This window comes from Carcharhinus amblyrhynchos, chromosome 33, assembly GCF_965287045.1.
Source record: "Carcharhinus amblyrhynchos chromosome 33, sCarAmb.v2.hapA, whole genome shotgun sequence".
NCBI lineage: Eukaryota > Metazoa > Chordata > Chondrichthyes > Carcharhiniformes > Carcharhinidae > Carcharhinus > Carcharhinus amblyrhynchos.
Genome location: NC_137356.1, coordinates 5,389,570 through 5,414,819, shown reverse-complemented (window position 1 = coordinate 5,414,819; position 25,250 = coordinate 5,389,570). Strand labels below are relative to the sequence as shown.

Sequence of the window (25,250 nt, the reverse complement as noted above, 5' to 3'; positions counted from 1 at the left end):
AGACTGAAGCTGAAACTTTATTTTCCAGCTAATTAATGAGCCAGAGCTGGCAAAAAAAAGACCTTCACTATCCAAATGCCATATTTCCTCCCTACACCAAAAAAAACCTCGAAATCCGTGATGCTTTGAGTGTTGCAAAGGGGATAATTGGGTAACGTTATATCCTTGGGATTGGGGAGGTGGGGAAGTCCTGCAATTAAGTTGGGATCATGACCGTGACACATAACATGAGTCAGAGGGGTTGAAAGCTTGACGCTCTGAGCTTAGATTGTGTTTACATCTCAAGTTAACTGCACCAAATGAAGGAATCTGAGTAATTGTTGACTCTTGCGCACAAGCCAAGGCTAGCGGCAGTTCAGTCGGCGGAGTTTATCCTTGATGACTAAACATCCATCACACCCTTGATGGCCTGCAGGCTTTCCTGCAGCCCTCTTCAGCTGACAGAGCAAGTCAACCGTGAAGACCTCTGCGTCAACATGTAATAAAACTAAACCCAACTGGCTCTTCAGAATAAATCCCCTACGTCCCCTCAGTCTCCTCAACACATCTGCCAGGTGTCCCGCGCATAGCTTCAGCCAGTGATGTGCGGTAAGCCAGCCTCCTGCCAGATTTAACCCTTCCTTTGCAAAATCTGTTTTGACGATGGAGGGATGCTTTGCAGCGATGTGGACTGGGAATCTGACCCTCCGAGTCCCCGGCCCTCATCCTACTTGTTTTTGACAGCGGGCTGAGTGAACAGAAAATGGCGTTAGTCTTCAATCTCCAGGGCAGCGCAGTGGTTAGCACGGCTGCCTCACGGCGCCAGGGACCTGGGTTCGATTCCCGGCTCGGGTCACCGTCTGTGCGGAGTCTGCATATTCTCCCCCGTGTCTGCATGGGTTTCCTCCGGGTGCTTCGGTTTCCTCCCACAGTCCAAAGATGTGTGGGTTAAGTGGAATGGCCGTGCTAAATTGCCCCTTAGTGTCATGGGGACTAGCGGGGGTAAATGCATGGGGTTATGGGGGTAGGGCCTGGGTGGGATTGTTGTCAATATGCAGACTCGATGGGCCGAATAGCCTCCATCTGCACTGCAAGGATTCTGTGACTGCCTCACATACTGAGCTACAATGGTGATCCATAGTATCATAGAACCCTACAGTGCAGAACAAGGCCATTCGGCTCATCAAATCTGCACCAACTACAATTCCACCCAGGCCCTATCCTCATAAACCCATGCATTTTCCCTAGCTGATTCCCCTGACGATATGGCCAACCCACCTAACCAGCACATCTTTGGACAGTGTGAGGAAACCAGAGCACCTGGAGGTTCTCCACTTGATCCGATTCACTTAATCCAATTAGTACAGCTTATCACAAGGCTTTTCCCAGCAAAGGTGGTTTTAAAGTTGATTTATTATTAGTCACAAGTAGGCGTACATTAACACTGTGGTGAAGTTACTGTGAAATCACCCCTCGTCACCCCATTCTGGCGCCTGTTCGGGTAACACTGAGGGAGAATTTAGCACGGTCAATGCACCCTAACCAGCACGTCTTTCCGACTGTGGGAGGAAACCGGAGCACCCGGAGGAAACCCACACAGAGACGGGGAGAATGTGCAGACTTCACACAGACCGTGACCCAAGGCCGGGAATCGAACCCGGGTCCCTGGCACTCTGAGGCAGCAGTGCTAACCCACTGTGCCACTGCAATGGTTGTCCCACTTGATGTTCAACAAGCAGTCTTTTGATGCTAAATTTTGGGATATCTCGGCAAGTTTGACAGAGTCTGAGAAACAGGAGACAGAGCTAATGTTTCATAGAAGCATAGAAAATAAGAGCAGGAGGAGGCCATTTGGCCCTTCGAACCTGCTCTGCCATTCATTATGATCATGGCTGATCATCCAACTCAATAGCCTAATCCTGCTTTCTCCCAATAACCTTGGATCCCATTCGTCCCAGGTGTGATATCTGTTTTTTGAAAATATACAGGGCGCGACCTTACTGCCCGTTTACACCACGGTCCCGCTACAGTGAAGGCGGAGAATTTGGCAACAAGCCAAATCCCCGTTCACTGCAACGGGATGGGAAAATCCCGCTGGCGTGAATGGTCGGAGACTTCCAGTAACACCATTTTGGCCTCAACTACTTTCTCTGGCAGCAAATTCCACAGGCTGATCACTCCCTGGGTGAAGAAATTTCTCCTTGTCCCTGTCCTAAACAGTCTATTCTGTGTCCTCAGATTGTGACAGCCCCCCCCCTGGTTCTGGACAGCCCTGCCCCCCAGCAAACACACCCCAGACATTCTCTCTTCCACCTCCTGCTTGGAAAAAGATACAAAAGTCTGAGGTGACGTACCAACCGACTCAAGAACAGCTTCTTCCCTGCTGCTGTCAGACTTTTGAATGGACCTACCTCGCATTAAGTTGACCTTTCTCTACACCCTAGCTATGACTGTAACACTACATTCTGCACTCCCTCCTTTCCTTCTTTATGAACGGTATGCTTTGTCTGTATAGTGCACAAGAAACAACACTTTAACTGTATGCTAATACATGGGACAATAATAGGTCAGATCATCAGGAGCATTCTTCTTGCATCAGCTAACGAAGCTCTTCCCCAGAGCTCTAACAAAGGGTCATCCAGACTTGAAATGTTGGCTCTATTCTCTCTTCACAGGCCTTGTCAAACCTGCTGAGATTTTCCAGCTTTAGCTTCAGATTCCAGCGTCTGCAATCATTTGCTTGTAATTTGGTCTTCTGACACTACTTTGCCTTCCTGCAGTTGGTCGCAGCATTCCCAGTCACAAAGCCTTCCTCTTCCCCTGGCCTAGGCCCCAGGCTTTATGTCATCTCTTCACCACAAACCCAGGCGAGGGTCCCGACATGATGCGAGTTCCTCGCTTAACCGTGGAAACAAACAACTTCCGACCAACAAAACTCACCTTCCCTTTCAAACTCATGCAAGCACCCAATGCTTTCGAGAAAAATAACTCCCATTTCCCTAAATCATTTCTGTGGAAAATTCATCAAAAACATTCTTTAAAATGACGTGCCAGCGAAAGTAAATGGAACCAGGAAATTGTGGGAATGTTCATTGGATCAGACAGGTCCTATAGGGACAGACAGAGAGGTGGAACTAATGATTCTCAGTCTTGCGATCCCTCCCTAGAATTTTCTAGATTCCTTTATATTTTCTTTTTTGTAGGGAATCTAGCTACATTTAAAATATCCCTGACATTTTTCCCTCTCCCTCTCTGCACAGTGGCACAGTGGTTAGCACCGCTGCCTCACAGTGACAGGGACTCCAGTTCGACTTGTGTGTGTGTGTTTGTGTGTGTGTGTGTGTGTGTGTGTGTGTGTCACAGCACCGTACCACAGGCGTTAGCACTACTGCCTCACAGTGCCAAGGACCCAAGGTCGGGGGGTTATGAGTGTGTCGGGGGTGTGTGCTGGTGTGTTGGCGGCAGCACCGTGGGTTCACACTGCTGCCTCACAGCGCCACGGATGTGAGTTCGATTCCCGGCTTGGGTCACTGTCTATGCTGAGTCTGCACATTCTCCCCGTGTCTGCGTGAGTTTCCTCCGGGTGCTCCAGTTTCCTCCCACACTCCAAAGACGTGCTGGTTAAGTGCATTGGCCGTGCTAAATTCTCCCTCAGTGTACCCGAACAGGCGCCGGAGTGTGACGACTCGGGGATTTTCACAGTAACTTCATTGTAGTGTTAATGTAAGCCCACTTGTGACACTAATAAACCCTTTTATCCCAGGTACTTGTTGCTCATGTATGCAGAGGGACCTTTTGTAAATACGAGGGAGAATGGGTCATTTTGTCTAACTTTGACTGGGATCTGGGAAGGGAATAAAAAGAAAGACTTGTACCTGTATTGCTCCTTTCAGTGAAGTTCTATTGAAGTGTAATCACTGTTGTAGGGGGAGGTGATGGCTCAGTGGTATTATCGCTAGTCTATTCATCCAGAAACTCAGCTAATGCTCTGGGGACCCGGGTTCGAATCCCAGCACAGCAGATGGTGGAATTTGAATTCAATAAAAAAGAATCTACTGATGACCATGAAACCATTGCTGGAAAAATCCAACTGGTTCAATAATGTCCCTTTAGGGAAGGAAATCTGCCGTCCTTACCCGGTCTGGCATGCATGTGACTCCAGAGCCACAGCAATGTGGTTGACTCTCAACTGCCCTCCAAGGGCAACTAGGGATGGGCAATAAATGCTGATCATGATGTGGAGATGCTGGTGCTGGACTGGGGTAAACACAGTAAGAAGTTTCACAACACCATATATAAACCTGTTGGACTTTAACCTGGTGTTGTGAGACTTCTCACAATAGATGCTGGCCCAGCCAGAGACGCCCATGTCCTATGAGTGAATGGAATAAAAGGTAAGTCAGGAAGTTCAGGGCCCAGGGTGAAAATAGTGTGGTGACCAACATTGGAACTTGACTTCCCAAAGAAGCAATCACTGTTCAGAATTGATGGTCTAGGAAATCACAGAATCGCAGACCACTACACCAAAGTGCCCTTCGGCCCATTGAGTCTGCACCGACGCATGAAAGGCCCTGACCTGCCCACCTAATCCCACTTGCCAGCACTTGGCCCGTAGCCCTGAATGTTATGGCATGTCAAATACTCATCCAGGTACTTTTTCAAGGATGTGAGGCAACCCACCCCCACCGCCCTCCCAGGCAGCACATTCCAGACTGTCGACACCCTCTGGGTTAAAAATCTTTTCCTCACAGCCTCCCCCCCACTAAACTTCCCACCCCTCATTTTAACTTGTGTCCCCTGGTAACTGACCCTTCAACTAAGGGGAACAGCTGCTCCTTACCCACTCTGTCCATGCTCCTCATAATCTTCTAAACCTCGATCAGGTCGCCCCCACAGTCTTCTCTGCTCCAGAGAAAACAATCCAAGCCTACCCAACCTCTCTTCGTAACTTAAATGTTCCACCCCAGGCAGCATCCTGGTGAATCTCCTCCACACCCCCTCCAGCGAATTCACGTCCTTCCTATAATGGTCACTATCTGTGTGGAGTTGGTACGTTCTCCCTGTGTCTGCATGGGTTTCCACCAGGTGCTCCGGTTTCCTCTCATAGTCCAAAGATGTGTGGGTTAGGTGGATTGGCCGTGCTAAATTGTCCCTTAATGTCGGGGGATTAGAAGGTTGCGGGGATAGGGCCTTGGTGGGATTGTTGTCAGTGCAGGCTTGATGGGCCGAATGACCTCCTTCTGTACTCGGGATTCTATGAATATAATGTGGCAACCAGAACTGCAGACAGTGCTCCAGCTGTGGTCTCACCAAAGTTCTATACAACTTCATCATGACCTCTCTGTTTTTGTAATCTATACCCCGATTGATAAAGGTGAGTGTGCTTTTTATGCCTTTTTCACCACCTTATCAAGCTGCCTTTCCACCTTCAGAGATCTGTGGACAAACACTCCAAGGTTCCTATGATCTTCGGAACTTCCCAGTGTCAGACCTTCCTGGTCAAATTACTCCTTCCAAAGTGTATGACCTCATACTTTTCAGGGTTAAGTTCCATCTGCTATTTTTTCCCTCTCTCACAGTCAGCACCCGATTGTAGATTGATGACTTGTGATTTTTGCCAATGTGAAACATTATGGATGTTGGGGGGGACAGTGAGAGATGGAGCTACATTAATCTATTCTGTCTTGTTTCAGGGAATAGGAGGTGCTGATGGGCGCCGAGGTCAAAAAGGAAATTTGGTAAGTCCTCACCTTAAGTCTGACTTGGATTATTTCCCTGTGTCCAGGAGGGGGAGAGGTTGTACAGCAGCGGTGGGCAACCTCCTGTGGCCCAGCTGGGGTTCTGAGTGTTGCCCCACAAGACATTTTGTTGACCTTTGGCCACGCGCAGCGTTGTCACATTCCGCTTTCCATCCACGTAGCTTTTTTTCTACTGAAGTGGGACAGCAAGGTGGCACAGTGGTTAGCACTGCTGCCTCACGGTGCCAGGGACCTGGGTTCAATTTGGTTACTATCCGTGATGAGTTTGCACGTTCTCCCCATGTCTACGTGGGTTTCCTTTGGGTTCTCCGGTTCCCTCCCACAGTCCGAAAGATGGGTAGCTTAGATGGATTGGCCATGCTAAATTGTGTATATAATAATACTGAATATAAAACAACATAATACTTCATTGACTTCTGAACGTAGCCCAGTTTGTTCGAGGGATCCTGCTGTGCTTTAAAAGCAGCACTATCGAGGATAAAGCTCGATTGGCACCCCATCCACAAACATTCACTCAATCCACCACCAATGCACAGTGGCAGCTGTGTGAACCATCCCCAAGATGCACTGCAGCAACTCACCAAGGCTCCTTAGACAACACCTTCCCAATCTGCAGCCATCTAGAAGGACAAGGGTAGCAGATAGATGGGAAGACCACCAGCTGCCAAGTTCCCCTCCGAGCCACTCGCCATCTTGGAAAAATATCGGCCGTTCCTTCACCGTCACGGGTCAGAACCCCGGAACTCCCTCCCTAACAGCACTGCGGGTGTACCTACACCAGAGGGATTTCAGCCGTTCACGAGGGCGGCTCACCACCACCTTCTCAAGGGAAATGCTGGGCCTAGCCAGTGCTACCCACATCCCATGAATGAAGTAGAAGAACTATATTGCAGTGCACAGGAGCACACATCTTACTTCGTAGTTGGGCAGCTGTGCATGGATATAAATTCTATTGAAGTGAACAGGCTGTAAATAGTTCCAGATACTGTCATTTATACTGAGAAGCTGAAAGAATTTACCGGAATTTAGCCATGGTAGTGATCGTGCTTCTGTGTACACTTCAGGGAACACATATAAAAATTGGCAAATTATGTTAACAGTTGTATGAAAGGTTGGTTAGGCCACATTTGGAATACTGCATCCAATTCCAGTCACCGCACTACTAGAAGGATGTGGAGGCTTTGGAGAGAGCGCAGGAAAGGTTTACCAGGATGTTGCCTGGTGTGGAGGGTATTCGCTATGAGGAGAGATTGAATAAACTGGGATTGTTCACCCTGGAAAGACAGAGGCTGAGGGGCGACCAGATAGAAGTTTATAAAATTATGAGGGGTATGGATAGGGTGAACAGTTGGAAGCTTTTTCCCCAGGGCAGAAATAACAATTACAAAGGGGTTCAAGATAAGAGGGGGGAAGGTTGTGCGGGGGAAGTTTTTTTACACAGAGGGTGGTAGGAGCCTGGAATGGACTGCCAAGGGAGGTGGTTGAGGCAGTTACGTTAGCCACATTTAAGACTTATCTGGATAGACACGTAAGTTAAAGTCTATTTATTAGTGTCACAAGTAAGGCTGACATTAGCACTGCAATGAAGTTACACCGAGGGAGAATTTAGCACGGTCAATGCACCTAAACCAGCACGTCTTTCGGACAGCGTGAGGAAACCAGAGCAGCCCGAGGAGACCCACACAGACACGGGGAGAACGTGCAGACTCCGCACAGACAGTGACCTAAGCCGAACCTGGAATCGAACCCAGGTCCCTGTAGCTGTGAGTCAGCTGTGCTAACCACTGTACCAGCGTGCTGTTCATAATTGACACATGAATAGACAGGGAATAGAGGGATATTTGGGGTTGGTCGAGATAGGTAAACGTGATGGGTGCAGGTTTGGAGGGCTGAAGGGCCTGTCCCTGTGCTGTACTGTTCTTTGTTCTTTGAATCATTGCTTTAAGAGCAGGCAGAGGTTTGTTTAAAGTTATTATGAATTCCCCTGGTTTTGACCTGAGTGGCCTGAGTCAACCATTGAAGTGTCAGCCGAACTCTCGTTTATCAGCCTGCCCCGGTGTGGGCTGCCTGCTGCCTTTCATGTTTCCGCTGTATTTCAAAACCCATCACAAGGCGTGAAGATCTTGTGAAATTCACTGAACTGTTTCGCAATCGGACGTGGCGGTCAGTTTTTGCACAGCAAGATCCCACTAACAGCAGAAAGGATCAGGCGATCTGGTGTCAGCTGAGGAATTGGTCAGTACACGGAGAGGGTGTTATTTGCGAAAGGATATAATGGCCTTGGAGGGGGTGCAGAGAAGGTTCACTCGGCTGATACCAGAGATGAGGGGGTTAGCTTATGAAGAGGGATTGAATAGACTGGGCCTGTACTCGTCGGAGTTTAGAAGGCTGAGGGGGGGAATCTTATAGAGACATATTAGATAATGAAGGGGCTAGACAGGGTAGAGGCAGAGAGATTAGAAAGGAAACAAGAACTAGAGGGCACAGCCTCAAAATAAGTGGGGCGGGGGGGGGGGTCAGTTTAGAACAGAGTTGAGGAGGAACTTCTTCTCTCAGAGGGTAGTGAATCTTTGGAATTCTCTGCCCATTGAAGTGGTGGAGGCTACCTCGTTAAATGTGTTTAAGTCACGGGTAGATAGATTTCTGATCAATAAGGAAATTAAGGGTTATGGGGAGCAGGCAGGTAAGTGGAACTGAACCACTCTCAGATCAGCCATGATCTTATTGAATGGCGGGGCAGGCTCGAGGGGCTAGATGGCCTACTCCTGCTCCTATTTCTTATGTTCTTATGTGTCCGAATATCACCGATGGATATTTGACATTCTGCCGAGAGGCCAGGACAGGTTCGTGTCTCCTGGTCTTTTGGAGATGATTTATCTCGGAGAGGCTCAGAGCCCTGCTCTGTCATTATTTTACAAAGCTCCATCAGGGTCGCCTTCATGTCTACCTGCGGTGACTGACATGCACAGATTGACATGTGGAAATATAGTGTTGTGGCTTTAACAAAGACTGGCTCGAAGGAGGAGGAGGGGGGTGTGGTAGCACGGTGGCACACTGGTTAGCTCTGCTGCCTCACAGCGCCAGGGACCCGGGTTCGATTCCCGGCTTGGGTCACTGTCTGTGTGGAGTCTGCACATTCTCCCCATGTCTGCGTGGGTTTCCTCCGGGTGCTCCGGTTTCCTCTCACAGTCCGAAAGACGTGCTGGTTAGGGTGCATTGGCCATGCTAAATTCTCCCTCAGTGTACCCGAACAGGCGCCAGAGTATGACGACTTGGGGAATTTTCACAGTAACTTCATTGCAGTGTTAATGTAAGCCTACTTGTGACACTAATAAATAAACTTTGAACAATTGCCCCATTCTAAGGAAGGATAGTGAATGCAGAATACATCTCTATGTTCTGGGGGGGGTGAATGGTCCCAGTTCTTTAACAGTCTACCTGAGTAACAAAGGGGGTCACATTGGCTGAGCATCTACAGCATAATGGACTAATACTCTGTGTCTCTGCCTCCCTCAGGGTCTTCAAGGTGAACCTGGGCCTCCAGGCCAGCAGGGCAACCCAGGACCTCAGGTGAGTAAGCACTGAAACTGTACGAAAATGACAGGAGTGGACCTTCGTAAGAGAAACGCCAACCACATCAAAATATCACATCTTCCATCTCTCTTCTCTGTGATGTTCTGTGACAGCGCCCCCCCCCCTCTGCCACATAGCTTCCAGCGCTGGCGTAAGCCCGCCATCTCCCAGCCCCGCTGATGTCTGAGATCTTGTTTCCCCTGTACCCTCTGCCATTGGGGAGGGGTGGGGGGCTGCTATTGGTGGGATCTCCTGCTCCTACTGGCAGGAAGGGACTGGAAAATTCTGGCACTGGATTGACTTCCTCGAGTTCCCAAGTGAATTAGGGAGAGGCAGAGAAACTGTTTGATCAAATCTGCCACGCCAACCTTTCTAAGGCTTTAATAAACTAAGAGCCCTTACCAATACTAACAGTTGCCAGGTTGGGGACAGGGTTTAATGCCCCTCGCTATTTGGCGAAGACCAAGCGTTGGGATAGAGCCCAAGGTGGAGTGCAATGCCTTATCCAATCAGCTTGGATCTTGTTTGTCTCTCTTGTGGGATTCAACTGGGGTGGCACAGTGGTTAGCACTGCTGCCTCACAGTGCCAGGGATCCGGGTTCGATTCCCAGCTTGGGTCACTGTCTGTGTGGAGTTTGCACATTTTCCTTGTGTCTGCGTAGATTTCCTCTGGGTGCTCCGGTTTCCTCCCACAGTCCAAAAGATGTGCTGGTTAGGATGATTGCCTGTGCTAAATTGCCCTTTAGTGTCTAACAATGTGTGGGTTAGGTGGATTGGCCATGCTAAATTGCCCCTTAGTGTCCAAAGATGTACGGGTTAGGGGGATTGGCCATGCTAAATTGCCCCTTAGTGTCCAAAGATGTACGGGTTAGGGGGATTGGCCATGCTAAATTGCCCCTTAGTGTCAGGGGGATTAGCTAGGGTAAATGTATGGGGTTACAAGGATGTGGCCTGGGTGAGATTGTGGTCAGTGCAGACGTGATGGGCCAAATAGCCTCCTTCCGCACTGTAGGGGAGCCTATCCCGGGATCTCTTTGAATGGAGTCAGTTTTTGGAGGAAGCAAAGAGATGGATTAAGGATGCGTCCTGTCTATCGGCCGGCTGGCTTTGTAACTTGAAGAGCAGAGTGAAATGTAATCATTTTTGGTGTGTGGTAATGACTCGTTAGTGGAAATTGCTTTTGGGGTTGGAGCCTTTGTGACTGGTAGATTGGTCCCATAATCAAGCACATCTCATGTCTCACAGTAATCCCAGTGCAATCATTCTGGCAGTGCTGAATCATTCATTGTGCATGGGTTGATCCAATTACACTCCAATTGGTCCCCTTGGAAATCCATTCCTTCCACCCATCAATCTTTGGATAACCTAGTTAAATGTTAAGACATCTTGCAGCCTGCTTGTTCAGTAAGAATGAATAATGCAGCCTTAGTTACCAAATTATATCGTACATTGACAAGAGCCTTGCTTCTTAAAAGGGTAATCGCGCCATCATTATTACATTTTAGGATTTCCCATTCCCGGGGAATGTTAATTCCCAGGGCTGCCGATTGGGGAAATTGATTGGAATTTTACCGGCACGGCCGTCTCCATTGGCCTCGAGCAGGCAAAATTCCGGCCATTGTGTCTTCCGGCTTAAGGGTTTCGGGCAACCATGCTTTCTTCAAAACAAAAGGCAGGAAGTCTTTTCCGAGCCGCCAATCCCATAACGCTCACGCAGAGCCAGCCGGCGAGCTCGGAGCCGGAATACTCAGTGCCTCTGATTTTCCGTTTCTCCGAGGTGATCGCAGCCCCTCAGGCCTCCCGAGATGAATTACTTGAGTGCCTTTACTGATCGAAAAATTAAATTGTTTTCATTTGTTTTTTGTTTCTTCACAGGGTTTTCCCGGACCCCAAGGTCCAATCGGACTTCCTGGTGAAAAAGTAAGTTCCGGAACAGTTCCACGTAGAGTCATAGAGGTTTACAGCAATGGAAACAGGCCCTTCGGCCCAACTTGTCCATGCCATCCTTCTTTTTAGCTAATCCCAATTGCCCGCATTTGGGCCCATTTCCCTCTACTTGCAGTTTTGAGCATAAGTTGGGAAGCGACTGACTGAACATAGAGATAGGCACGTGGAAACGTAGAAACTAGAAGCAGCAGTAGGCCATTTGGCCCTTCGAGCCTGCCCCGCCATTCATTTTGATCATGGCTGATCATCAAATTCAATATCCTGATTCTCCCCCTTCCCCCCCATAACCCTCAATCTCTTTAGCCCCAAGAGCTATGTCTAATTTCTTCTTGGAATCACACAAAATTTTGGCCTCAACTAATTTCTGCTATAGTGAATTCTCTGGCTGAAGAAATTTCTCCTCACCTCAGTTCTAAAAGGTTTTTAACCCCTTCTCCTCAAACTATGAGCCCTAGTTTTGGATAAAAGCAAATTACTGCGGATGCTGGAATCTGAAACCAAAAGAGAAAATGTTGCAAAATCTCAGCAGGTCTGGCAGCATCTGTAAGGAGAGAAAAGAGCTGATGTTTGGAGTCCAGATGACCATTTGTCAAAGCTAAGATCCCAAGGTCTGGACTCCCCCCACCATTGGAAACATTCTTTCTGAATCTACCCTGTCTAACCCTGCTAGAATTTTGAGTTTCTTTAAGATCCCCTCTCACTCTTCTAAACTCTAGCGAGTACAATCCTAACCAACTTAGTCTCTCCTCATATGACAGACCTGCCATCCCAGGAATCAGCCTGGTAAACCTTCGCTGCACTCCCTCTATTGCAAGGACATCCTTCCTCAGATAGATAGGAGAACAGGACAAAAATGAGATCTTGTGCTGGGGAGGCGCAGGGGTGTTGAGATTTCTATTTGGCCCCTCAGGTGGCCACCAATAATTAAAGGATATTACCTAGCCAGAGCATGTGACCAGAGGATGTTTACCCATTGCCATTGGCCATTGTTTAGATAGAGTATTAAAGCGAGGTCTCCAGCGCCCCCGGGTGATTGTAACAGCTCTTGGGTAAAGTTCTTGGGTGATTGCAAAAGACACCACCCCCCCCCCCCCCCTCCCCGCACTACCCAATGAAGAGTGGGGGAGCTGCGTTTGCTGACATTTATCCCTCAATTATTATCACCAAAAAGGCGCACGTTACCTGATCGTGACCTCATTGCTGTTTTATGGGATCCTGCTGTGCCATTGGTTTCCCGACCAATAGTTTCAGGATAAGGGGTAAACCTTTTAGGACTGAGCTGAGGAGAAATTTCTTCACCCAGAGAGTGGTGAATGTGTGGAATTCACTCCCACAGAAAATAGTTGGGGCCAAAACATTGTGTGATTTCAAGAAAAAAGTTAGATATAGCTCTTGGGGCTAAAGGGATTAAGGGGATATGGGCGGAGAAGGGGGGAATCAGGATGTTGAATTTGATGATCAGCCATGATCGAGGTAAATGGCAGAGCAATCTTGAAGGGCTGAATGGCCTTCGTGGTATTACTTTATCTCTATTTTGGACGGTTACATGAGTACAATGGGTATAGAGGGATATGGGCCAAATGCGGGCAATTGGGACGAGCTGAGGTATTTAAAACAAAGGGCAGCATGGACAAGTTGGGCCAAAGGGCCTGTTTGCATGCTGTAAACCTCTATAACTTTATTTTGCACATTGGGTTTGTCGCAGTGGGGATGGGTTCCTGCTTTCACGTTTTGCGGTTTTGTTGAAACCATTCCAGTAATTTCGACCAGAATAGAGAATTGCTCAGTGCTCCAGAGATAAGGTGAGCTTTCACTCCTGGTCTGTACATTGCAACACGTTCAGTCCCAGCTGGGTGAAGAGAGGGAGGTTCAGACTTGTCTCGGGAGCACCTGACCAAATGTATTTGTTGCTGGTGTGACTCTACTTGCCTGGGGCTCGTGCCATGGATTGTACAAGCCCCAGCACGGGATTCTGTATCACCAGCTGGTTATGTTGTGGACGGGGTTGGCGTGTCAGAGGGAGGGTGTGGGCGGCTGAGTGTTCACTGTGTACTGGCCCAGGAACTGGGCTAGACCCGGTGACTCGCTAGGCGGACCTGTTTGACTAACCTCTTTGTCTCCTCCTAACCTTCCAGGGACCTCCAGGCAAGCAGGGACTGCAGGGACTGATAGGCGTGGATGGACCTCCGGTGAGTCACATGCATTGCGGAGTGTTAACTCTGCGACCCTGATTTGATTTGATTTATTATTGTCACCTGTATTGGGGAAGGTGATGGCCTAGTGGTATTATCGCTAGACTATTAATTAGGAAGCTCGACTAATGTTCTGGGGACCCGGGTTCAAATCCCGCCACGGCAGATGGTGGAATTTGAATTCAATAAAAAAGAATTAAGAATCTACTGATCACTATAAAACCATTGTGGGAAAAACCCATCTGGTTCACTAATGTCCCTTAGAGAAGGAAATCTGCCATCCTTACCCGGTCTGGCCTACATGTGACTCCAGAGCCACAGCAATGTGGTCGACTCTCAACTGCCCTCGGGCAACTAGGGATGGGCAATAAATGCTGGCTAGCCAGCGACGCACAAATGAATTTAAGAAAGTATTGTTTCTTGTGCACCAAACAGACAAAACATACCGTTCATAGAGTACAGGAGGAGAAGGAAAGGAAAGGGTGCAGAATGTAGAGGTACAGGGCATAGCTAGGGTGTAGAGAAAAATTTAACTTAATATGTGGTCGGTCCATTCAAAAGTCTGACAGCGGCAGGGAAGAAGCTGCTCTTGAGTCGGTTGGTATGTGCCCTCAGACTTTCGTACCTTTTACAGGAGAAGTTGGAAGAGATATGTCTGGGGTGCATGGGGTCCTTGATTATGCTGGCTGCTTTCCTGAGGCCATGGGAAGTGTTGTCACGATGGACTGGGCTTTGTTCATGACCCCTTCTAGTTCCTTGCGGTCTTGGTCGGAGCAGGAACCATACCAAGCTGTGATACATCCAGAAAGAATACTTTCTATGTTGCATCTGTAAAAGTTGGTGAGAGCCGTAGTGGACATACCAAATTTCCTTAGCCTCCTGAGAAAGTAGCGGTGTTGGTGTTGGTGGACTTTCCTAACTATAGGATCAGCATGGGGGGACCAGGGTAGGTCGTTGGTGATCCGGACACCTAGAAACTTGAAGCTCTCAACCATTTCCACTTCATCCCTGTTAATGTAGACAGGGTAAAAAGTCTCACAACACCAGGCTAAAGTCCAACTGGTTTATCTGATAGCAAACGCATTTGCTACCAGATAAACCTGTTGGACTTTAACTTGGTGTTGTGAGACTTCTTACTGTGTTTACCCCAGTCCATTGCCGGCATCTCCACACAATGTGGACAGGGGCATTCCTCCACTGCGCTTCCTGAAGTCGATGACAATCTCCTTCGTTTTGATGACATTGAGGGTGAGGTTATTGTCATCGCACCAAGGGGTTGACTTGTAACTACCCCACTGAAATGGCTGAGTGAGACACTCAGTTCAGGGGGCAATTAGGGATGGCTACAGATGCTCGTGTTGCCAGCGAAGTCATATCCCCCGAAAGATTAATTTTAAAATATGGAAGGAAGGATGATTGAAGGACGAGGAAACAAAGAACATGAGAGACAGAGCAAGCCAGGAGAGCAGGTTAAACGCTAATGTGGCCAAACATCTGTTACAGTTTCGCATTATCCATTTAGTTCTGGGAGCCAGGGAGGAGGGATGGATTGGCATATAACATGGTGCCATCATTGTGGAGATTTGCAAGAGATATGAGGCCTTTGGAAACCTGTGTGTGCGTGATAGGGACTAATGAGAGTTATTGCAGATTTATTATTATTAACTTAAGTCGGCTTACATTAACACTGCAATGAAATTACTGCGAAAATCCCCTAGTTGCCACACTCCGGCACCTGCTCAGGCACACTGAGGGAGAATTTAGCACGGTAGTGCAACTAACCAGCACATCTTTTGGGGTGGGGGAGAACCAGAGCCCCTGGAGGAAACCCACGCAGATACGGGGAGAATGTGCAGACTCTGCACAGACAGTGACCTGAGCCATGAATTGAACCCCGGTCCCTGGCGCTGTGAGGCAGAAGTGCTAGGCACTGTGCCACCGTGCCGTCCCGTGAAGCGAGGGACTTCAGGAAATCTTTTGTGCAAGTGTTTAAATATTTGGATGCGTACTCAGCTGTATTATGGTGAGCAGCTGTGCCTTAACAGGCGCAGACACATCGCGGCAGAGATGTTATTCCAGCTGCAGCATGTATAGTCAGTTCAAGAGGCTTCCTGGGGACCAGACATTTGAAGTGAGCTCCTTAGTGTTTTTTTTATCTTCACTTTGGGTCTTAAAGGATAGAATTTAATTTTTGAGGCTTGTGTGCTTTTCATCTCAGGAAAAGCGTAAACAATCATCACAAACCTCTTTCGTATGGGGTGGCACGGTGGCACAGTGGTTAGCACTGCTGCCTCACAACGCCAGGGACCCGGATTCGATTCCCGGCTCGGGTCACTGTCTGTGTGGAGTTTGCACATTCTCCCCGTGTCTGCGTGGGTTTCCTCCGGGTGCTCCAGTTTCCTCCCTCAGTCCGAAAGACATACTGGTTGGGTGCTAAATTCTCCCTCGGTGTACCCGAACAGGCGCCGGAGTGTGGCGACTAGGGGATTTTCACAGCAACTTCATTGCAGTGTTAATGTTACTTGTGGACACTAATAAATAAACTTAAAAAAAAAACCTTCAAACTTGTTCCACCAGAAACTTCTAAATGAATCCCCTCGTGGCCCCTCAACAAACATGATCAATTTAAACTCCCAGTGTCAGCTGCGTTACTGGGAGGGAAACTGTTTTGTTTCTCCATTCCTGGGATGTGGCTGTCGCTGGCACCCATTGTTGCCCATTCCGAATTGCCCCTTGAACAGGGAGGCGATGGGCGAGTGGTATTATCGCCAGACTGTTAATCCAGAAACTCAGCTAACGATCTGGGGACCCGGGTTCGAATCCCGCCACGGCAGATGGTGGAATTTGAATTCAATAAAAAAAAATCTGGAGTTAAGAATCTACTGATGAATATGATGTTTGTAAATTCATGGGCGTCGCTGGCTGGTCCAGCATTTATTGCCCATCCCTAGTTGCCCTTGGAGGGCAATTAAGAGTCAGCCACATTGCAGTGGCTCTGGAGTCACATGTAGGCCAGACCGGGGTAAGGACGGCAGATTTCCTTCCCTGAAGGGATATCAGTGACCCAGATGGATTTTTCTGACAATACTTTCATGGTCATCAGTAGAATCCGATTTCCAGATATTTTTTATTGAATTCAAATTCCTCCACCCTCTGTGGCGGGATTTGTCAATTGTCGGAAAAACCCATCTGGTTCACTGCTGCCCCTTTAGGGAAGGAAATCTCCCATCCTTACCCGGTCTGGCCTACATGTGACTCCAGAGCCACAGCAATGTGGTTGACTCTCAATTGCCCTCCAAGGGCAACTAGGGATGGGTAATAAATGCTGACCCAGCCAGCGATGCCCGTGTCCCACAAATGAATTTAAAAAATGGAGTGTCTTGCTAGGCCCATTTTAGCGATGGGATCTAGATAAACATGAGAGAGAAAAGAGTTGATGGACGTGGTGAAAAGGGGTGGATATTTATGTGGGGCATAATCACTAGTAAGAAAGTTTATTTATTAGTGTCACAAGTAGGCTTATATTAACAGTGCAGTGAAGTTACTGTGAAAATCCCCTAGTCGCCACACTCCGGTGCCTGTTCGGGTACACTGAGGGAGAATTTAGCACGGCCAATGCACCCTAACCAGCACGTCTTTCTTAAGTTTTAACTTTAAATTTTAAGTTTATTATTAGTGTCACAAGTAGGCTTACATTAACACTGCAATGAAGTTACTATGAAAATCCCCCAGTCACCACACTCTGGTGCCTGTTCGGGTAACACTGAGGGAGAATTTAGCACGGCCAATGCACCCTAACCAGCACGTCTTTCAGACCGTGGGAGCAAACTGGAGCACCCGGAGGAAACCCACGCAGACACGGGGGAGAATGTGCAGACTCTGCACAGACAGTGAGCCCAGGCTGGGAATTGAACCCGGGTACCTGACGCTGTGAGGCAGCAGTGCTAATCACTGCCGCCCACAATCGAATTAGTGTTTCCGTGCTGTATGTTCTGTTTTTTTTTTATGTACATTCTTGCTGTATGTTATCTTTCTTTGAATGTTTTGTTAGTCAGGATCTGTGCCTTTGATGTTACATTCCTGTACTCTCTCCATACTGCTGGTTTAGATTCACTCTGTCTACCAATAAATAGAGTGTGGGTCTGGCATTCTAATTCTGGAACCCTCGGACAGTAACGATACGCTGCTCCCTCACTGACACGGAGGTAAAGTTAATTAGAATGAAGGCCAGCTGTGAAGCACATTTCATCGGGACGGAGGGGTGGGCGGGGGGGTTAATGCCCAACCCAGGGCCTGGAGACAGGCTGCTGTCCGGGGCTCCTGGGGGAGCGTTACGAAGCCCTCCAGGATTGCGCCAGAATCTCCAGGAAGATTAATCTCCTGTTAGCCAAGCCCAGGAGGGATCCCGTAAGGGGAAAAGAGCTCATCTTTTAAAAATTTAATACTCTCCAGAGAATTCCACTCGTCCGTTACTTGGAAGAGCTATTGGAACTGGCAGTCTGAGAGGAAGTGTTGACGGATGGAAGTTCCTGGGACATGTCCCACCGGAGTTGGGAACTCTGGCCTGGGCTGTGTCAAGGGAGGAAAGGTTTGGTGCACGCACAAGGTCATTTGAAAACATGGTGTACTCTGGAAAGGCGCAGATTCGTTTCCTGAGAAGTTAAATTCGATTTTCCTCTTATTTCAGGGTCACCCGGGTCGAGAAGGTCCAGCCGGTGACAAGGGGAATGCGGTAAGCCATTTACCCACTGCTTGACCTGACGCTGACCGGCTGTTAATATATTGTGTTCAGTTTGTTCTTTGTTTGATTATGTGAGTCTGTTTACCGATGATGCTGACTGTGCTCGATTGGTTGAGCCTGGGTGTGGACTCTGAAAGGGGGAGTTAATAAATCCTAAAGTCATCCTAGAATCCCGACAGTGCCAAAAGAGGCCATTCTGCCCATCGGGCCTGCAACAGCGACAATCCCACCCAGGCCCTATCTTCACAATCCTATATATTTACCCCGTTAATCCTCCTGACCCTGAGGGGAAATTTAGCATGGCCAATCCACCTAACCGGCACATCTTTTGGACTGTGGTGGGGGGGGGGAACCGGAGTAACCGGAGGAAGCCCACGCAGACACGGGGAGAATGTGCAGCCTCTGCTCAGACAGTGACCCGAGGCCGGAATAGGTCAGAGCAGGGGCCATACCATGCGGTGATACATCTGGAAAGGATGCTTTCTATGGTGGTGTATCTGTAAAAGTTCTGGAATGGGGCTTTCAGGCTGGAGAGGCGAGGGTAAGACGCGCTAAACCCCGTCCCACACCCTCAGCCGGTGGGTTTGGATTCTCTCTCTCTCGCTTTGGCAGTTCCCCGGCAATGCCGCGGACTCCATTCTGCCGAGTCAGACGCCGTTACAGCTGCAATCTCCCTCGCCTCGCACTGTCCCGTCCGCCCCCTCAGTCATTCCCATCCAACCTCCTGCTGTTTCTTCCTTATTTTCCCACACTTGTGCTCTCAGTCCCAGCTGCTGCGGGCAGCTGCAAGGCACTGAGCTCTTGGGCCTGCCCCCCCCCCCCATGCCCCAGAGGGAAAGCAGGAGAAAGAAGACGGAAGGGAAACTCCCCCCCCGACCCCCCCCCGGGATGTGACAGCGCTGGGCTTATGCTGCACCTTCTCTGCCCGGCTCTTGGTCTGTGTCTCACCAGCGCACCCATTCCCCCACTCTCTCGGCTGCATTGACCCCCAATCCCACTGGACAGGCAGCTGGCTCCAGATGAGGACATAATGTGGGCTGGCTGACCCCAGCAGGGTCAGATAGCATTCCTGACTCGCCGCATTTAGTTGGGAAGACCACCTTGTTTGAGAGATGACAGCCAGTAACTGTGGAATTCAGCCTCGGTTCTGGGGAGGCGACACATTGCCGGAGTGAAGACTATGCCACGGAGCGACGCAGTCTGGGTATTTGCCATTGTCCCACTGGTATAAAGCCACAAATATTTATTTCTGAGTTCTTTTTTTCCTTTTTAGACCTTAGCAATCAGTGTTTTTTTCTTACAGTAAAGAATTCCCAAGCATTTTTTCTTGTTTGGGGATCTATTTATGGAATAGTGTGACTGGAATTATAACCTGGGCTGTTCTCTTTTATGTATATATCTCCATATAGGGTCCTCCAGGTGCGCAGGGTCCAATAGGATACCCCGGAGTTCGAGGTGTCAAGGTAAAGAACGTGTGTGTATGCGTGTGTCCATTATGTGTGTCATGTGCGGGGTTGTTATGTGGTTATGTGGCATGGTGTTATGATGTGGTGGCGTGATTGGCCTGTGTTTTGATTGGTGTATGGTATGGTTGGCGCATGTGTGGTGTAGTTGGCATGTGTGTGTGTGTTTTTGGTGGTGTGGTTGGCATGTATGTGTGTGTTTTGGGTGTTGTGTGATGTGTGTGCACCTGTTTGTGTGTGTGTCTGTCTGTCCACGTGTGTGTGTGTGTGTGTGTCTGTCTGTCTGTGTGCCTGTCTGTCTGTGTCTGTCTGTCTGTGTGTGTCTATCTGTGTGTGTGTGTCTGTCTGTCTGTGTGTGTCTGTCTGTTTGTGTGTGTGTGTGTCTGTCTGTCTGTCTGTGTGCCTGTCTGTCTGTGTCTGTCTGTCTGTGTGTGTCTATCTGTGTGTGTCTGTCTGTTTGTGTGTGTGTGTCTGTCTGTCTGTGTGTGTCTGTCTGTTTGTGTGTGTGTCTGTCTGTCTGTGTGTGTGCCTGTCTGTCTGCGTCTGTCTGTCTGTCTGTGTCTATCTGTGTGTGTCTGTCTGTTTGTGTGTCTGTGTGTGTCTATCTGTGTGTGTCTGTCTGTTTGTGTGTGTCTGTCTGTGAGTTTGTGTGTGTGTGTGTGTCTGTCTGTCTGTGTGCCTGTCTGTCTGTGTCTGTCTGTCTGTGTGTGTCTGTCTGTTTGTGTGTCTGTGTGTGTCTGTCTGTTTCTGTGTGTGTGTCTGTCTGTCTGTGTGTGTCTGTCTGTGAGTTTGTGTTTGTGTGTGTGTGTGTGTGTGTGTGTGTGTGTGTGTGTGTGTGTGTGTCTGTCTGTCTGTCTGTCTCTGTGTGTCTGTCTGTCATGGCTGTCCTGCCCAATCCTAGCCCTGTAGGTGCTCCCCCCCCACCCACCACACACCCCAATTATAGGACCTCCTGAGAGGGGTAAATAAAATAAAATACAACAGGGTGTATGAGTGGAAAAGTCCTCAAGTTACTCTCCGATTACTTCCACAGATTGAAATCAGATCAGCCCTGATCTCATTGACTGCCAGAGCAGACTTGATGGGCCGAACAGCCTACTTCTGCTCCTGTGTCGACTGCTCTCCAGGTCTAAAGTAGTCCATAGATTCTCGGCAGTGCAGAAGAAACCATTCAAGTCTGCACCGACTCTCTGACAGAGTATCTTATCCAGGCCCACTCCCCCATCCTGTCCCCGTAACCCTGCACATTTCCCGTGGCCAATGCCCCTAATCTACATATCTTTGGACACTAAGGGGCAATTTAGCACTGCCAATCCCCCTAAACCATACATCTTTGGAGTGTGGGAGGAAACCGGAGCACCCGGAGGAAACCCACGCAGACACGGGGAGAATGTGCAGACAGACAGTTATCCCAGGCTGAAATTGAACCTGGATCCCTGGCGCCGTGAGGCAACAGTGCTAACCCACTGTGCCACCCTGATGTGACCTCTGTCCGAGACGGGCACCCCTTGAGCACGGAGAGGCAGTACTCAGACCGACATTCGACATTCCAATTGCCCACTGCCCCCTGTGATATGAAAAGCAACTTGATTTAATTGTAGCTCGTTTGACAACTCTCTCATCTCTTCCTGTGCAGGGTGCAGACGGAAACCGGGGGCTGAAGGGGCACAAAGGAGAGAAGGTGAGAGGTGAAACCCACACTGTGTAAGCTGCGGCAGAGGGCTGCCAACACTCCAGGGTAGCCCGGGTGTCTCCAGGACTCTGTCAGCAACCAAGACAAAGGAGAGAAAGAAATCCCCAGGGCCTTGTAAAAGCTTTAGAGGGTTTTGTTTCCAACTATTTGGCTGCCCAGTTATAAAATGATATTGGAGATTCGGGGGTAGAGGTGAGGGGAATTGTAATGATTTAGGAGGCCCAACTGGAAAAGAACATTGTTATTTACAGAAAGCAACCACTACAGTGGTCTACACACACTGATCCCTGCCTGGGATTGCAGTTCAGCAGGCCCAGTCCAGGGCCTGCCTTACAAAGGCTTAGGTAACAAGCTCCAGTTGGTAGGCCGCTGCCTGTTTTTCATAATATTTATTCGTTCATGGGACATGGCTGTCGCTGGCTGGGCCAACGTTTATTGCCCATCCCTAGTTGCCTTTGGAGGGCAGTTGAGAGTCAACCACATTGCTGTGGCTGTGGAGTCACATGTAGGCCAGACCGGGTAAGGACGGCAGATTTCCTTCCCTAAAGGACATTAGTGAACCACATGGGGTTTTCCGACAATGATTTCACGGTCATCAGTAATTCCAGATTTTTTTTATTGAATTCAAATTCCACCATCTGCTGAGCTGGGGTTCGAGCCTGGGTCCCCAGAACATTCGCTGAGTTTCTGGATTAATAGTCTAGTGATAATCTTAACGAGACCTACGGGGAGATCATTCCTCGTGGACCTCATTGGGGTTAGTCCAGGGGAGTGGGCTGTTCAACCAGGTGAGGCTTGTGATTAAACCTCTAAGAGAGTACGAGGAGAGTTGTCAATGGGACACATACAGTACCTCTTGGCCTCGCCAGTCAGGCGTAGGAGAATGGTCCTTGGAATGAAGAGCTTGACGTATGAGGAACGGTTGAGGGCTCTGGGCCTATACTCGTTCGAGTTTAGAAGGAGGGGGGGGGACCTTATTGAAACTTACAGGATACTGCGAGGCCTGGATAGAGTGGACGTGGAGAGAATGTTTCCACTCGTAGGAAAAACTAGAACCAGAGGGAACAACCTCAGGCTAAAGGGACGATCCTTTAAAACGGAGATGAGGAGGAATTTCTTCAGCCAGAGGGAGTGGTGAATCTGTGGAACTCTTTGCCGCAGAAGGCTGTGGAAGCCAGATCATTGAGTGTCTTTAAGACAGAGATAGATAGGTTCCTGATTAATAAGGGGATCAGGGGTTATGGGGATGAGAAAAATATCAGCCATGATCGAATGGCAGAACAGACTCAATGGGCCGAGTGGCCTAATTCTGCTCTTATGTCTCATGGTCTTTAGGTGTACATGTCCATGTTGTATCAAAATCTTTATAATAGGAAGCCTCTGAGCCTCCTCTCCCTCCCCTACCCCAACACAAGATGATGCATGGGGTGATCCAATCTGCAGGAAGTGAGTGAATCTATCTGGTGTTGTCTTCACTCCATCCCCTACGACTAACCGTAGCCAGAGGGAATTTCCTGGCTTCTTGCTGCCTCACAATAAGACATTGGCTGTTTGCGATGGGTTTTCAGCGTGTAACTGAAGACATTTCTCACTCACCGATCTTTATCTTTGCTGTTTACCCAGGGTGAAGATGGATTCCCTGGTTACAAAGGCGACATGGGACCCAAAGGGGACAGGGTGAGTTATGTGTGCGAGGTTCTTTATTTCCCAGCCCAAATACAATCCAATTGCTGTCTGTGCCACTCGCTTCCTGCTTTCTTTTGGACACTTTCTCGTTCCCTCCTTCCCACCTCTCTCTTTGGCTAACCCTGGAATTACCGATTCTAGTAAAGCTTCATGTCATCTCTCCACAACCCTCCCTCTGCCGAGAGTTACCTAATCTAATTGGGTATCATCTCTCCCACCCTCCCTCTCTCCTCCTCTCTCTCTCCTTCTCTCTCTCACATTCTCTCCCTCCTTCTCTCTCTCTCCCTTTCTCCTCTCTCTCTCTCTCTCTCTCCCTCTCCCCTCTCTCCCCTCTCTCTCTCTCTCTCTCCTCTCTCTCTCTCCCTCTCTCTCTCTCCCTCTCTCTCTCCCCTCTCTCTCTCTCTCTCCCCTCTCTCTCTCTCTCTCCCCTCTCTCCCCTCTCTCTCTCTCCCCTCTCTCTCTCTCCCCCCTCTCGCTCTCTCTCTCCTCTCTCTCTCTCTCCCTCTCTCTCTCTCCCTCTCTCTTTCTCTCTCTCCCCTCTCTCTCTTTCTCCTACTTGTCTCTCCTCAAACCTTCTCTCTGCCTCTTGCCGACTTGATGTGATTGTATCTGTTGTGACCCATCCCCTCACTACCTCTGTTTCTGAGTGACAGTCCCTCACTATTCTTCGCTGACTACACCGTTGTCACTGCAGCCTGTGGGTCTGCATCTGGAGTGCTGTAACCCCTATCCTGGAGGGCAGTGCAGGCTGGGAGTTCGGCACCGGAGTTGAGGGTTATGGGGAATTGCTGGAACAATGTGGCCACAATCAGATAAGCCAGGATCTTACTGAACAGGAGAGTCACAGAGGTTTACAGCTTGGAAACAGGCCCTTCGGCCCAACTTGTCCATGCTGCCCCTTTTTTTTAAAGCCCAAAACGAGTCCCAATTGCCCTCATTTGGCCCATATCCCTCTACACCCATCTTACCCATGTAACTATCTAAATGCTTTTTAAAATTGTACTCGCCCCTCTCTCTCTCCTTCTTTTCTCTTCTCTCCCTCTCTTCTCTCCCTCTCTTCTCTCCCTCTCTTCTCTCCCTCTCTTCTCTCCCTCTCTTCTCTCCCTCTCCTCTCTCCCTCTCTTCTCTTCTCTCCTTCTCTTCTCTCCTTCTCTCTCCTCTCTCTGGCAGCTCATTCCAGACACTCACCACCCTCTGGACCCTTTTGTGTCTCTCCCCTCTCACCTTCAACCCTCTAGTTTTAGACTCCCTTAACTTTGGGAAAAGATATTGACTATCTAGCTGATCTGTGCCCCTCATTATTTTATAGACCTCAATATGATCACCCCTCAGCCTCCTGTGCTCCAGGGGAAAAAGTCCCAGTCTATCCAGCCTCTCCTTATAACTCAAAGCTCAAGTCCCAGTAGCATCCTAGTCTTTTCTACACTCTTTCTAGTTTTTAGGCAGGCTCCAGGGGCCAAATGGCCTTCTCCTCCTTCCTCACATGTTGCTATAGAACATAGAACATTACAGCGCAGAACAGGCCCTTCGGCCCACGATGTTGCGCCAACCAGTTAAAAAACAATGACCCTCTAACCTAAACCAAACCCTTTCCATCCATAAACCTATCCACGGATCTCGTAAATGCCCTCAAACTAGGCACATTTACAACCGCAGCAGGCAGGGCATTCCAATCCCTCACCACCCTCTGGGTAAAGAACCTACCCCTGACATCCGTCCTATAACTACCCCCCCTTAATTTAAAGCTATGCCCCCTCGTGCTAGCTTTCTCCATCCGAGGAAAAAGGCTATCACAGTCCACCCTATCCAAACCTCTGATCATCTTATATGTTTCAATAAGGTCCCCTCGCAGCCGCCTTCTTTCTAACGAAAACAACCTCAAATCCCTCAGTCTCTCCTCATAGGACCTCCCCTCCATACCAGGCAACATCCTGGTAAACCTCCTCTGCACCCTCTCCAAAGCCTCCACATCCTTCCTATAATGTGGGGACCAGAACTGCACACAATACTCCAAGTGCGGACGCACCAGAGTTTTGTACAGTTGCAACATGACGCTGCGGCTCCTAAATTCAATCCCCCTACCAATAAACGCCAAGACACCATATGCCTTCCTAACAACCCTATCTACTTGATTCCCAACTTTCAGGGATCTATGTACACATACACCTAGATCCCTCTGTTCATCCACACTATTCAGAGTCCTACCGTTAGCCCTAT

General features: G+C 48.9%; 1 protein-coding gene across 1 annotated transcript in view; it reads left to right on the top strand.

Moving 5' to 3' along the window:
* LOC145361085 (uncharacterized) overlaps positions 1-25,250 on the top strand; it is a 266,002-nt gene that overhangs the window by 155,202 nt on the left and 85,550 nt on the right. The window contains exons 22-29 of the mRNA XM_080216669.1: positions 5,673-5,717; positions 9,255-9,308; positions 11,187-11,231; positions 13,394-13,447; positions 18,138-18,182; positions 19,601-19,654; positions 21,291-21,335; positions 22,971-23,024. Of these exons, the coding sequence (XP_080072795.1) occupies positions 5,673-5,717; positions 9,255-9,308; positions 11,187-11,231; positions 13,394-13,447; positions 18,138-18,182; positions 19,601-19,654; positions 21,291-21,335; positions 22,971-23,024 (396 nt within the window). The remainder of the gene's footprint in view (positions 1-5,672; positions 5,718-9,254; positions 9,309-11,186; positions 11,232-13,393; positions 13,448-18,137; positions 18,183-19,600; positions 19,655-21,290; positions 21,336-22,970; positions 23,025-25,250) is intronic.